Source organism: Saccharomyces eubayanus, chromosome IV (assembly GCF_001298625.1).
Source record: "Saccharomyces eubayanus strain FM1318 chromosome IV, whole genome shotgun sequence".
Taxonomy (NCBI): domain Eukaryota; kingdom Fungi; phylum Ascomycota; class Saccharomycetes; order Saccharomycetales; family Saccharomycetaceae; genus Saccharomyces; species Saccharomyces eubayanus.
Window position 1 is genome coordinate 218814 of NC_030979.1, and position 13691 is coordinate 232504.

General features: G+C 41.4%; 7 protein-coding genes across 7 annotated transcripts; 5 read left to right on the forward strand and 2 right to left on the reverse strand.

The window, feature by feature from the left end:
* Positions 1–859: 859 nt before the first annotated feature.
* STF1 (ATPase-binding protein) lies at positions 860–1120 on the forward strand (the record flags this gene model as incomplete). The annotated part of the gene is made up of 1 exon (XM_018364157.1): positions 860–1120. One exon carries the CDS (start codon positions 860–862, stop codon positions 1118–1120), a length of 261 nt encoding a protein of 86 aa, XP_018222958.1.
* Positions 1121–2770: 1650 nt separating this feature from the next.
* DI49_0943 (uncharacterized protein) lies at positions 2771–3646 on the forward strand (the record flags this gene model as incomplete). Its single annotated transcript, XM_018364158.1, has 1 exon — positions 2771–3646. One exon carries the CDS (start codon positions 2771–2773, stop codon positions 3644–3646), a length of 876 nt encoding a protein of 291 aa, XP_018222959.1.
* Positions 3647–4430: 784 nt separating this feature from the next.
* VCX1 (Vcx1p) lies at positions 4431–5666 on the forward strand (the record flags this gene model as incomplete). The annotated part of the gene is made up of 1 exon (XM_018364159.1): positions 4431–5666. One exon carries the CDS (start codon positions 4431–4433, stop codon positions 5664–5666), a length of 1236 nt encoding a protein of 411 aa, XP_018222960.1.
* A 1059-nt stretch (positions 5667–6725) lies between these two features.
* PCL2 (cyclin PCL2) lies at positions 6726–7655 on the forward strand (the record flags this gene model as incomplete). Its single annotated transcript, XM_018364160.1, has 1 exon — positions 6726–7655. The coding sequence occupies one exon, from the start codon at positions 6726–6728 to the stop codon at positions 7653–7655; it is 930 nt and encodes a 309-aa protein (XP_018222961.1).
* Positions 7656–7995: 340 nt separating this feature from the next.
* Positions 7996–10506, reverse strand: CDC48 (AAA family ATPase CDC48; the record flags this gene model as incomplete). The annotated part of the gene is made up of 1 exon (XM_018364161.1): positions 7996–10506. One exon carries the CDS (start codon positions 10504–10506, stop codon positions 7996–7998), a length of 2511 nt encoding a protein of 836 aa, XP_018222962.1.
* A 414-nt stretch (positions 10507–10920) lies between these two features.
* HNT1 (adenosine 5'-monophosphoramidase) lies at positions 10921–11151 on the reverse strand (the record flags this gene model as incomplete). The annotated part of the gene is made up of 1 exon (XM_018364162.1): positions 10921–11151. One exon carries the CDS (start codon positions 11149–11151, stop codon positions 10921–10923), a length of 231 nt encoding a protein of 76 aa, XP_018222963.1.
* Positions 11152–12943: 1792 nt separating this feature from the next.
* SNA4 (Sna4p) lies at positions 12944–13363 on the forward strand (the record flags this gene model as incomplete). The annotated part of the gene is made up of 1 exon (XM_018364163.1): positions 12944–13363. The coding sequence occupies one exon, from the start codon at positions 12944–12946 to the stop codon at positions 13361–13363; it is 420 nt and encodes a 139-aa protein (XP_018222964.1).
* Positions 13364–13691: the final 328 nt, after the last annotated feature.

A 13691-nucleotide genomic window follows, 5' to 3' on the forward strand; every position in this document is an offset into this window, starting at 1 on the left:
TTCAACAACCCTATCACTGGGTTCTGTGCATTCACACACAAGGCTGGTATCCACGCCAAGGCCATTCTAGCGAATCCTTCCACTTACGAAATCTTAGACCCACATGATTTCGGTATGAAGAGGTATATCCACTTCGCCAACAGGTTGACTGGTTGGAATGCTATTAAATCAAGAGTTGACCAATTGAATTTGAATCTAACAGACGCTCAAGTTAAGGAGGTCACTGTTAAGATCAAGAAGTTGGGTGACGTAAGACCGCTAAATATCGATGACGTAGACTCTATTATCAAGGATTTCCACGCTGAGTTAGGCACTCCAATTTTGAAACCAATAAATAAGGGCATTGATGAAGGAGATTTAGGAAATTCCAATGGGCATGCATCTAAAAAAGTTAAAACTTCCAAATAAACCCATTGAAATAAACTACACATACTTCATACATATACATATATTAGACATTCTTAGGTGTTAAGTGTTAACCAAAAACGAAATAATTACGTACGTTAATGTTTTTTAATGAATCATTTCTTTCTAACTTGCGCATATCCAATACAAAAGGCTGCGATACAGACTGGGACATCACCAGTTAACTAGCCAAGATAGGAGGACCCTTCTGTACGCCAGGGATCACATTGTGTTGTCATACGAGCTATAGATGTTTAGGCTACCATCGAGCGTATCACTACATACGTCAAATAGTCGGTTTCTATTTGCTAAGCACTCGAGGCATCATCTCTAAAATTTAGGGGGCGGCTGGGGTTGCAGTATATGTGAAGTAATTGTATTGTTCTTTAATGAAACTAATCAATGTCTTTGAAACGAAAAAACACCACGATCCATTCAAATATACTATCACATAATGTTAAGTCGTTGCATCTCCCGTAATGCCAAGCTGCCAACAAAGTTCAGAATAGCCTCTCGCTTATACTCGGATGGCCCTCTAGGTGGTTCCGGCCCCGGTGGAGTTCAAGACATTTTCATCAAGAGGGAACGTGCCAAGGAAGATTTCTTTGCCAGGCAACAAGAGAGAGAACAATTAGCTCACGTCAAGGAACAGTTAAAAGAACACAAAAAGAAACTAGAACATTTAGAGAACAAGATTAATGATCTTTCAAAGTGAATGACCATTGTCTGAGTTGACCGTTCCAAGAACACAATCCAGGAAACAAACATGCCAACATGCTGAGAACAAGAACGGAGAGATAAAGTTCACTGACACTATATAAAACTTTTACAATTGCCTACTATATAAATATACATTTGAATGAACGAATATCACCAGAGTAAAAAAAACAAATTTTTCCTTCTGCCCCCGACACGCTCCTATGAACCCATACATATATGATATAATAAATCCGTACATCTTCAGAGAAACAATGATTTCGAACTGGTTTTTTTACACTTTGTGTTTGCGTGGCGCGCGAAGTAGACAATCTAGGAATTGAAACTTCCGGTTAGAGAGTAGAGGTTGGTAAAACTAATTTCCAGATTAAGGCCAAATAAGCAATTGGTATTGATTAACCCCTGGTTTAATTTTGAGCTTTATTTCACATGGTGCTTGGAGAAGAGAAGAAACCAAACAACTAAGAAAAAATGTCTGACTCTATTATTTCCTTTGCTGCTTTCATCCTAGCTGATGCTGGTTTGGAAATCACCTCTGACAACCTATTGGCTATCACCAAGGCCGCCGGTGCCAATGTCGACAACGTATGTACAAAGACGAGAAGAAAAGACTGTGTTTGAATGCGAGACGAGCTCTGTAAAGACGATCCTAATTATCCCCTGGAGAATGTGTATTAGGAATACAGAATAACGAAAACAGAAGCGCTCAATAAAATGTAGTTTTCCAACTCAACTGGGGGAGGAAAACAATATTCGGTATGACAGCATGCTTCCAAATATATCATGCATATTGAAGTTGTCCGTAGATTTTTACAAACTAACTGAAAACACAAGTCTAAATCACAATGCATCAAAATTATTCTCATTTTTACTAACAAGCATGTAACGAGTAACAAATTTCATCGCGGAATTTGTTAACATACCATTTATATTAGGTCTGGGCTGATGTTTACGCTAAGGCTTTGGAAGGTAAGGACTTGAAGGAAATCTTATCCGGTTTCCACAACGCTGGTCCAGCTGCTGCTTCTGGTTCCGCTTCCGGTGCTGCTGCCGCTGGTGGTGACGCTGCTGCTGAAGAAGAAAAGGAAGAAGAAGCCGCTGAAGAATCTGACGATGACATGGGTTTCGGTTTATTCGATTAAACAAACAAGGAAACTCACTTTTTCTGTACCGTTTTTTTACCACTCTTTATGTATCTATATTTACATATAAATAAACCTTTAATCTACTAGTCATTAAAAGAATATAAGAGCAAGTATACGAATGGGGCCATGATGCGGTGGTATCCTGTCTGGTTCCTCCCAAGAGACCATTTTGGGAGATCTTTCAGGGTGCGTGACGCAGAAATCTCGCCATCACCATGGTAACCACGAATTACATAAACCGCTGTTGGTGGCCCACTGACGGCGACGCTGACCGAAGCCTTTTCCCGCGCACATTTTTTAAAATTTTTACTCATYGGGAATGGAAGGTTCTTTGACACATGTAGGCTCCCTAAGTTGTAAATATACCGATTAGTAAAGGGTAGGCAACACAGCTATAGGGCACCATAGGCTTATATAAATTCAGCACTTCGGTCTTTGTCATATCATAATACGGAAAAGAGGGCCCAAAGCACTTCAGACAGGAACTTAGAATCTTAGCAGCGATGGAGCTAAGAAGTAGACGGAGTGTTGAGGCTTACCTTGTCACACCTGAAGAACCAGCGAAGAGTGCGCAGGAGCCAAACATGGAACCTAAGGAGCCGTTCACGGCCAAGGAAGAAAGAAGCGAGACTACGAGTGTATTTAGCCCCGCTTACTCTGATATCGCCGCTACTGATACGACCAGAAAAACCGATGATAGCGAATACTACAATTTTACTAGTCATTTCATGCCTTCCCTAAAAAACACTAGAGAGCTGGAAGGCACAATACTTAATCTTATACAGAAGATTAAGGAAGGGGATGATGAAACTTTGGTTAGTGAAAAAGATCTTATACTGAACGTTCTCAATAGGTCCTTAACATCCACTTCACACTGGATGCTGCAGGCCCAGCTATCAGAGTTAAGAGCCACTTCAGAAGGCAGGTATGCAGTGGAAACAAACCTGTTGAAGAAAGAGGTGGAGTTTTTGAAGAATAAGACCCCGAAAACCAGTGAGAATCCAAGCCTTTCAGAGTTGATATTACCCAACGAACAACCTCGTAAACGTAAAATGTCACTACCAGGACCAGTCTTGAGGCCCTTTTCCACTGATGCCCGATTGGAGGTTGGTCATGAATCTGTAACCGATCAATCGTGGAAATCCAAAGTTCCAAGACTCCCTCATACTGCTCCCAGACCATCTTTGGGCGTTTTCCCACAAAAGCCGTCATCGGATATAACGAAGAGTGAGGGAAATGAAGGAACTGGCTCACTGGAACTAGTGGAAAACACTAAACCTCATCCAAGAATGAGAAGAACGAGTGATAATCCATCCACAAACGAGTACGTAAGAGTTTTCCATTTGGAGAAAAAGGAAGCTAAACCACGAAAAAAATAATGAGCTGAAAAAAAAAAATGATTCCATGAAAAAAAAAAAATTTCAGACGATTCAAAACATTTTTTTCAGCATTAAACGCACTATTCTCTAATCATATTCTTTCCGTCATGATACCTGTTGTACTCTCTTAACTGCCTCAAAAAAACACTATCTTCAATTCTTCAGTTACGCCTTTTATGTTTAATTTTTAAATTTCCAACTTTCGCTGTCCATCTCTGATGTGATATCTCCAACACACCTGTAATATTTACCATAATTTAAAGCGGAAAACTTCCAAAATAAAGAAACGGAAGTTTCCTCTCATTAAGCTCAACGAAAACTATATGTTTTAAGAGGGACACTTACTTTTTTATTTGTTTTTTTGCCTAGACAAAAATTCTGTAGTAATTATGTTACAATATAATAATATATAAACCACTAATAATCTCTAATTACAATTTTTTTCAAAAACGATGCTCTCTTCTCATCCCCAAGCTCCGAATCTCGATAACATGACCGCTGTAGTCAAGAATGTTTCAAGATGAACTTGACGTAATTTCTTTTTCTCATGCTTGCGTGGAGGACGGCTTGATCAAAATTCCCGGGAAATGAAAAATTTCCCTCAGGAGAAAAATGAAAATTAATAGTCCACAGTCATATTTGTCCCTTGGCGAATGGAGAAACTATCTGAATTCCGTTAAATATTGCAAGCAGTTTTAAACGGATAGGCAATAAAAGAAGAGTAACGTAACCACTCATCAAGCGTCGATCGGAAAGCTGAAAAAAAAATAACAATTTTGATATAATGGATGCAACTACCCCGTTACTAAATGTTGCGAGTAGCCATTCTACTCGCAACCCAAAATATACTGGATGGAGGGCTGCAATGTATGATTTAGAGTACATTTTGAAAGCATCCCCTTTGAATTTTCTATTAGTGTTCGTTCCCTTAGGGTTAGTGTGGGGACATTTCCAGTTAGCTCATACATGGACATTTGTTTTCAACTTCTTGGCAATCATTCCATTAGCAGCTATTTTGGCTAATGCTACTGAAGAGTTAGCTTCTAAGGCCGGTAACACGATCGGGGGGCTTTTGAATGCTACTTTCGGTAACGCCGTGGAATTGATTGTTTCTGTCATTGCCCTGAAGAACGGCCAAGTAAGAATTGTGCAAGCTTCTATGTTGGGTAGTCTTTTATCCAATCTGCTACTGGTCCTTGGGTTCTGCTTTATCTTTGGTGGGTACAATAGAGTACAGCAAAGATTCAACCAGACTGCTGCTCAAACGATGTCGTCCTTGCTTGCTATTGCATGTGCATCTTTACTGATTCCTGCTGCGTTCAGAGCTACTTTACCACATGGTAAGGAAGACGCCTACATTGATGGTAAAATCTTGGAGTTGTCCAGAGGTACCTCGATTATTATCCTTATCGTTTATATCCTATTCCTGTATTTCCAACTAGGTAGCCACCGTTCCTTGTTCGAACAACAAGAAGAAGAGACCGAAGAAGTTATTAGCGTTATTTCCAGGCAGCCACATCACTCTTTGTCAGTGAAATCTGCATTGGTGACTCTCTCAATTACAACGGTCATCGTTTCATTCTGTGCAGACTTTTTGGTCGGTACGATTGACAACGTTGTTGAATCCACCGGGTTGTCTAAGACCTTTATTGGTTTGATTGTCATTCCTATTGTGGGTAATGCTGCGGAACATGTTACTTCAGTGCTAGTCGCCATGAAGGACAAGATGGATTTGGCACTGGGTGTTGCCATTGGTTCCTCTCTACAAATTGCTCTATTCGTTACACCATTTATGGTCCTTGTCGGCTGGATGATTGACGTTCCAATGACACTGAATTTTTCCACTTTTGAAACTACAACGCTATTCATTGCTGTCTTCTTATCGAACTACTTGATCCTTGATGGTGAATCGAACTGGCTGGAAGGTGTTATGTCTCTGGCTATGTACATTTTGATTGCGATGGCCTTCTTTTATTATCCAGATGAAAAAACCCTTGACTCTATCGGAAAGGTTTTGTAATAGAGGTTAGTAGTAAACAAATTTTCTTTTCCTTTCGCAATATAAGTTTCTTTATATTCTTTTTTTTTTACCATGTTTCTCACAACGGACCATTGTACACGTTAATTGTGTCTTACAGGTTGCACTTATGATTGTTATATTCTATATATCTATACATATGCAGCCAACATCTATGACTAAATAACGAATATGATTTCAAAAAATGTTACCCACAGCCAACAGAATCTCTCGTGCTCTTTTCAAAACTTAAATTTTGTGACGTTTCCATTTTAAAATGAGGTTCGGCGCACCGAGCCTTCCTCAACTACGTACAACCCATGTTCTTGTTGCAGCACAGTCGTCCTCCAGGGTAGTGACGTCTGCTCCTTTTTAAGTAACAAGAAAATCTACAAGGATTTAACTCAGCAGTCTTACAAAAAAAAAAATTCCTAACTGAAACAAATGCGAAAAACATTCTAGACCCCAGCCTTCCCTATAACTGACCTCTGGTCAGCATTCCCCAACTAGGAATGCCAGCCGAAACGCATTCTTGTCATGCCAGCTATGGCACACCAGCTAAAAATAAAACCAAGCAAATATCGCTTGCAAAAAAAAAGGCCAGCTAATAAAGTTGGAGAGCCCAGCTACATTTTTTGTAGCGTCTTTCTCGTGACGCGAAAAAAAAAAGTTTCACGCAACACGAAAAACAGCTGGTACAGCAAAGTATTTTTGGCCTCTGCGGCCTGTTCTGGCCTCGAGGGCCCTTCCAGGCTTTGGCTGGTTACCTAGTTAGTAGAAATTGCTAAACAGCTATAGTTCCAGCAAACACGCTATTGGGATGAGTGGTCGCAGGTGTAACATTGGCGGATATGTGGGATTTTTCTCAGGTTTGTTACAGATTGATCGATCTGCGCATCTAACGCAACTGACTTGTTTCTTAAACGTTTCTAATTTTTACTTTTATATACTTTCTTTTCCTTTCGACTTGCTAAAGGGGCCATTTATAAAAGTACCCACTGGAGCAAACCAATCTAAACCGCAAGAATATTTCAGCTCGACAGAAAATTTTAAACGGAAAAGATGTCAGACTACCAAGCTTTGCTGCAGTTCAATAAGAAGGCCGTGTCCAAGGATATGGTCCAATACCTAGCTTCCACCACAGCTTCGATTATAAAAATCAAGAAAACGAATAGTATGATAGACATCGCATTGCCAGCCCCACCATTGGTTAAATTCATTAATGGGTTGATAAAGCACTCCAACGTACAAACTCCGACTCTAATGGCCACTTCAGTGTACTTGGTCAAATTGAGATCTATAATACCGAGCAACGTTTATGGCATAGAGACTACTAGACACAGAATTTTTTTGGGATGTCTGATATTAGCCGCAAAGACATTAAATGATTCATCCCCTCTTAATAAGCATTGGGCTGAATATACCGACGGTCTCCTTCTACTTCGAGAGGTTAATACCATAGAAAGAGAGTTGCTAGGATATTTTGACTGGGACGTCACCATTTCGACAGATGATTTGGTTACATGTCTTTCACCGTTCTTACAACCTATTAAAGAGGAGAGTGTGTACAAGCTGCAACAAGAACAACGCTTATCCAATTCCTTTTCTTCTCAAGAAAAGGTCAAAGCAAAGAGATCTTCTCTTACTCATTCGCGCTCATCATCTAATTTCTCCATCCCATCGTTGGCCTCTACTTCGACGCTATCGACATTGGAATCCAAAAGGTCGGATTCATCCAACTACAGTAATAAGATAGAAACTTTGCCGGAGTTTAACGAGCCCAATGATAATTATAATAACAAATTCTCTCCGCGACCTTTCGATGCAGACTTCAAATACAATAACAAGGAAAACAAAAGACCAATACCGACCAGTAAGTCATCCAATTTCAACAAGGCACGCCCCTTAATTCTAAAGACTGGATTAGACAAACCAATGATCAACGGAGATTTGAAATTGAAGAAATCAAATTGGTCAAGCTTTTTCAAATAATGATTCGAATCGGTAATAATGTTTCAATTTTTTTTGTTCATGGGGTTCAGAAAAAAAGATACATATGACAGATGATCTCGGCAATGAGGTAGTCTAAATCTTTTATTTCTTCGCAGGTTTTTACATATTAATATACATACACATACACATACACATACCATAATGCATTTCTTTTTTATAGTTTAGTTCTTTCATTTGGGCTATTGCCATAAAAAAAGCAAAAATGACAATTTTGAAATTACAATATATTGGGGGTTAACTTTATATTCATGTACAAATGTATATTCTTGAATATAGCTTGAATTTACGACTTTAAAATAAAAATATACCTGGAGTTTAATTAACTATACAAATCATCATCTTCTTCCGCGTTAGAGCCAAATGCTGCACCTGACCCGCTTGGAGCACCGTTATTAGCATTAGCATTGTCTGTGCCAGTAGTACCTAATGGAGCATCGTTGAAGTTGAAATTACTGAATTGACCTCTAGATGCTTTCATTTGTTGAGAGTATGCTTCATAACGACGTAGTTCGGCATCTGAGACAGAACGCTTGGCGGTCTTCATAGCTTCTGAAAAATGTTCCTTAGTGATATATGGAACTGGATCTGGTTCTTGATCTTCTTGTTCAGCCTTTGCCCCCTCATCTGTCATTTCCACATCTTCACCTTCTGCCTTTACTTCCTTTTCAGCTTCACGTTGTCTGTGAGCTTCGATAGAATCCTTGATGGCATATTTAGCAGCCCTCTGTACAATATATAATAAATCTGCACCAGAGAAACCTTGGGTAGCCTTGGCAATCGCAGTTAATTCCATACCTGGTTCTAATGGAGTTTTTCTTAATTGTGCGTTTAGGATAGACAATCTAGCATTTTCATCTGGTAATGGAACATAAATCAATTGATCTAATCTTCCAGGTCTCAAGATAGCAGGATCGATTTGGTCTGGCCTGTTGGTGGCACCAATAACGAAAACATTCTTCTTAGCGTTCATACCATCCATTTCTGTCAATAATTGATTAACAACTCTATCAGAAGCACCGCCAGCATCACCTACAGAACCACCTCTTGCCTTAGCAATGGAATCTAATTCATCCAAGAAAACGACAGTTGGCGCAGCGGCTCTTGCCTTATCGAAAATATCACGAATATTAGATTCTGATTCACCGTACCACATACTTAGTAATTCTGGACCTTTAACTGAAATGAAGTTGGCAGAGACTTCGGTGGCTACTGCTTTAGCCAACAAAGTTTTACCTGTACCTGGTGGTCCGTAAAACAACACACCCTTTGATGGAGATAAACCGAATTTGGTGTATTGGTCTGGATGTAAGACTGGATATTCGACAGTTTCCTTCAATTCCTCCTTGATTTCGTCCAAACCACCAACATCATCCCAAGTGACGTTGACGCTTTCTACAACGGTTTCACGCAATGCGGATGGGTTAGAGTTACCTAGAGCGAATCTGAAATTGTCCATGGTGACTCCTAAAGAATCAAGTACTTCTGCATCAATTTCATCTTCATCTAAATCTATCAAGTCCATTTTTTCACGAATTTGTTGCATAGCAGCTTCAGAACACAAGGAGGCGATATCAGCACCAACATAACCATGTGTTTCTGCTGCCAGCGCTTCCAAGTCAACGTCATCGGCCAATTTCATGTTCTTGGTGTGGATACGCAGGACCTCCAATCTACCTGTAGCGTCGGGGATACCAATGTCCACTTCACGATCGAATCTACCGAATCTTCTCAAGGCAGGATCAATGGAGTTTGGTCTGTTAGTCGCAGCAATAACAACGACATTAGATCTTGCCTTCATACCGTCCATTAAAGTCAACAATTGAGAAACAACTCTTCTTTCGACTTCACCATTGGTCTTGTCTCTCTTAGGAGCAATAGAATCGATTTCATCGATGAAAATAATAGCTGGTGCATTCTTCTCAGCTTCTTCAAAGGCCTTTCTTAAATTCGATTCAGACTCACCAGCCATCTTCGACATGACTTCTGGACCATTAATCAAGAAGAAAAAGGCACCAGTTTCATTAGCTACGGCTCTTGCCATTAAAGTCTTACCTGTACCCGGTGGACCGTACATCAAGACACCTCTTGGTGGCTTGATACCAATGGCTTTGAACAATTGAGGATGTCTCAATGGCAATTCAACCATTTCTCTGATTTGAGCCATTTGTTTACGGCAACCACCGATGTCATCGTAACCAACTTCGTTCATGTTGTTTTCCTCGTCTTCTCTGTTGATTGGCTCACCTTCCCAGTGGATAATGGTATCTTGAGCAACAACGGCATATTCTTCAGGTTCGACATCCACGACTTTGAATTCGACTTGTCTCATACCACCTCTCACAACGAAATGGTCGCCTTTTCTCACTGGTCTGTAAGCTTCCACGAAGTAAGGCTTCAAGAAAACATCGAAAAGATTACCAGTAATACCTTCAATGGTATCAGCAATTGGTAGTACGGAAATTCTGGTGGCGTACTTGATGTCTGGGCAAGGATGGATTGTGACTAGATCACCCAGTCTGATGCGTAAGTTGTTACGAACCACACGGTTGATTCTACATGCACCGTCTTCCAATTCGTCATCGATCAAGACGATTAACACCGTGTCCTTTCTCTTCTTCCCCTTAACAAGAACGGTGTCACCACGGAACAATTCCAGTTTGTCCATAGTGTTGGAGTTGATGGCAATGACAGAATTGTCGTCATTGATAGCATCGTCGACCAAAAGCATGTTATCCTTCTTCTTTCTTCTTAGAATGGCGGTGGCGGTTTTATCCTCTTCATGAGGATCAGTACCGGAGGCGTCCAAAAGCGGTTTATGTTCTTCACCCATAATTGATATATCTTGTTCTAGTTGAGCCAATTACCGAGTCTATGGAAATGAGTCAAGTCTGGCGACGGAATTAGATGTTATAAGTAAATCAACTACAGATCTTTTAAATACTCGTCCTGATATATATGTCCTTTTTTGCCACCGAATTCACATTCGAGGGGTTTCCGGGTAGTGCGCGATCTTTGTAGAAAATAAGGAAAGAGATAGAGCTATATACACGCTATCACATTATGAGTTGTAGTTTAAGAGCTATGGGCAAGGTCAATGGCGGAAGACTTGTTTATTAGCATTAAGGAGTGGACATGGTGCACGTACACAAGCACGCACGCACATAAGCACGCACGCACGAAGACATATACACGTATATTTAAGTATAAAGTAGTCCGCCAAGGAGTTGCATATAACGCATTGCTCTCAATCGGAGCCTTCTAGCTCAGCAAGCAATTCCTTGTGTAGTTTACCCAACTTCTCAAAGTCGCTTTCTTGAGCTGGCCAGCCGACGATCAACCCGGTCTTCTCGTCTCTCTTAGGAATCAAGTGGAAATGCACATGGTCCACTTCCTGATGCGCGATCTTACCGTTGTTTTGCAAGATGTTATAGGTGTCCAACTTCATGGCCTTGGCCAGTCTCTTGGCAATTGGCATGGCATCGGTCAGGAATTCGTCCGGGATGTCGTGCAATTTGGCACCGTGGTACTTGGGGATGATCAGGGCGTGGCCTTCAGCTGTGGGCTGAATGTCCAAAAACGCATACGAGTACTTAGTCTCGATTAATTTGAAAGATGGGATTTCACCTGTAAAAGAGCCGACCGATTGTTAGTATTTTGCTTGATATGTATGTATTTACTTTGGCTGCTACCATTACGTGGCATAAGCAGCGCTTCCAATGCGACATACCTTTAATGATCTTACAAAAAATACAGGCTGCATCAAGGGCGGTAGGAGCAGACATCGTTGTTGCCTTCGAATGTTTTGATGATGTATGGTCCCATAAACGATGCTTAGGATCTTTAACAATACTATCAGAGCCCTTTTTTCTTGATGCTTCTCAACTAGCCCACATCACAACTCACGATGATACAATTCCCACACTGGGACGGGCCCAAGAGGACCAGTCTGGTAAGCATAATAGCCTGTCATCGTTGATGTATGGAGCATTATATATGAACCGGAGCCAACGGGTCATCACGGATCGTAGGCTTTGCTTTATCGCGTCCTCTTTTGTGCTTCTGCACCTGCATATGGTGACGTGCATCCTGCCGTTGAGACTACGTAGTTGACAGGGTCTTGTGCAACCGACGGATGCTTCCCTTGCATACCCTACCACATGCTTGGGAACAGCACGCAGCGCTGTGGGAGTTTTCATCCACATTCTGTTTAGGTTGAACTAGAAAACGGAAATGGGACACTCCACTTACTGGTGCACAATTGGTATCTTACCTTCTCTTTGTATATATATATTACATACACAAGCATGCTTGCCTCACCAGCAGCAGAGTAACGGTAATGAAAGCACCAGGCAGTAATGTGGACCGGGGAAGAATTTCCTACTTTGAGCAATGAAAGCAAAATGCGTGCAATTACTGTCGTCATCATCGGCACTGGCATGAGATGGTATAAAAGGAGGAAACGGATGCCACAATTTCCAACGGTTTAGTAGAACCGGCCGTCTACACCCTGGAACTGCCCAGCGTCATTGACACTGACGCTGTTGGAATCTATAAAACGTATCGGAAAGGCATTGAGCCACATCAAGTAACAGAGAGCTGAAAATTTCCTGACAGACAAGTACTCCGCTCAGATAAAGGTCTCAGCCACTCCAGCAGCAGGGCCAGACGTGGCTTTGAAGAAGATTGGCGTCGACTACGTCGTTTTTTGCGAAACGAAACGCCAGGAATCTCAAACATTGATGGCAGTGCACCCAACATTAGATCATCCCCCTACAAAGGAGAAATGCCCGAGACAACTCTCAACCAGTTCAAATATACCAGATAACTGTGAGACGTTCCGGTATTTATATGCTAGGTGTGTAAACATGGTATCGTACCTGTCACCTCGTTTTGCAGACGTCAAAGAATCCTAGATGCCCAAACTTTGTTTTCCTTTGGCCGATGAGGAAGTCGATATAAATTTACTCTGATGAGCCTGAAGCACGAATCGTTAAGACTCTTTTCGAACGGAATGTACGACAAGTACAGTTACACTGGTCGAATACCATAAATACGGTACCACTTACCTATGTGTCCCTTTGCTCTATTATGAATTCTATAATAAACCTCAGTTTATTACCCTATTGCCCACCTCGCCACTTTTTCAGCCTTCAAGAAAACAGAAAAAGGGCTACACATAATATAAAAAGCCATTAAGATACTGGAAGATGCCACACAGAACTGATTAGTCTGCAATACCCAAATAAGAACGGATAAGAATTCAGACCATGTGTTGCTACTGTCTTTGCTGCACAGTGTCCGACTTCATACTATATGTCATTGCGCTTTTCTTCCCTCCCATCGCAGTCCTATTTCGTTCCGGTCTGTTCTCATCTGATTTCCTACTGAATGTACTGTTGACGCTACTGGGGTTCTTGCCCGGTATGCTGCACGCATTCTACTACATCACGATTACAAGCCCCATAAGGAACGCCGACTACGTCTACTATTACCAACAAGGCTGGGTGGATAGCGAAAGGAACGAACCCTCGAGCCGTCCTCAAACCACCGACGCCTCCCAGCACCGCCATCAGCAGGGAAGCTCCACTAGAGACGTTTATCCAAATATCCAAACTCCTCTGCTGCAAGCCGCACCTCACGATAACAAACAGTCTACTGTGGAATCTCCCCCTCCGTATATACCATGATATAGTTGCAAAAAAGAAAAAAGGATAAAATAATTACAAGATAGTGAGCAGGGGCCCCAGCCTGGGTCTTGTTTGGCAGAGACCAGTCAGTGAATGGAAAAGAAACAGACTTAAGATGTGAGCTTTCTTCCCACAACTCTTTCTCGTCAGGTAACACTCCCTGGACCCAGACGCCCCCTTTCGGACCCGTAGATTTCTTATGGTTTCTCAAGATCTCTCCCATAAACCCCATCAAGAATTAACATGGCACACTGTTAGCAAGCGTCCGCCTGCGACTTTCCTCTCTTCATGTTTYGATATATCTGGTATTTGGTATATCCTCTTTACG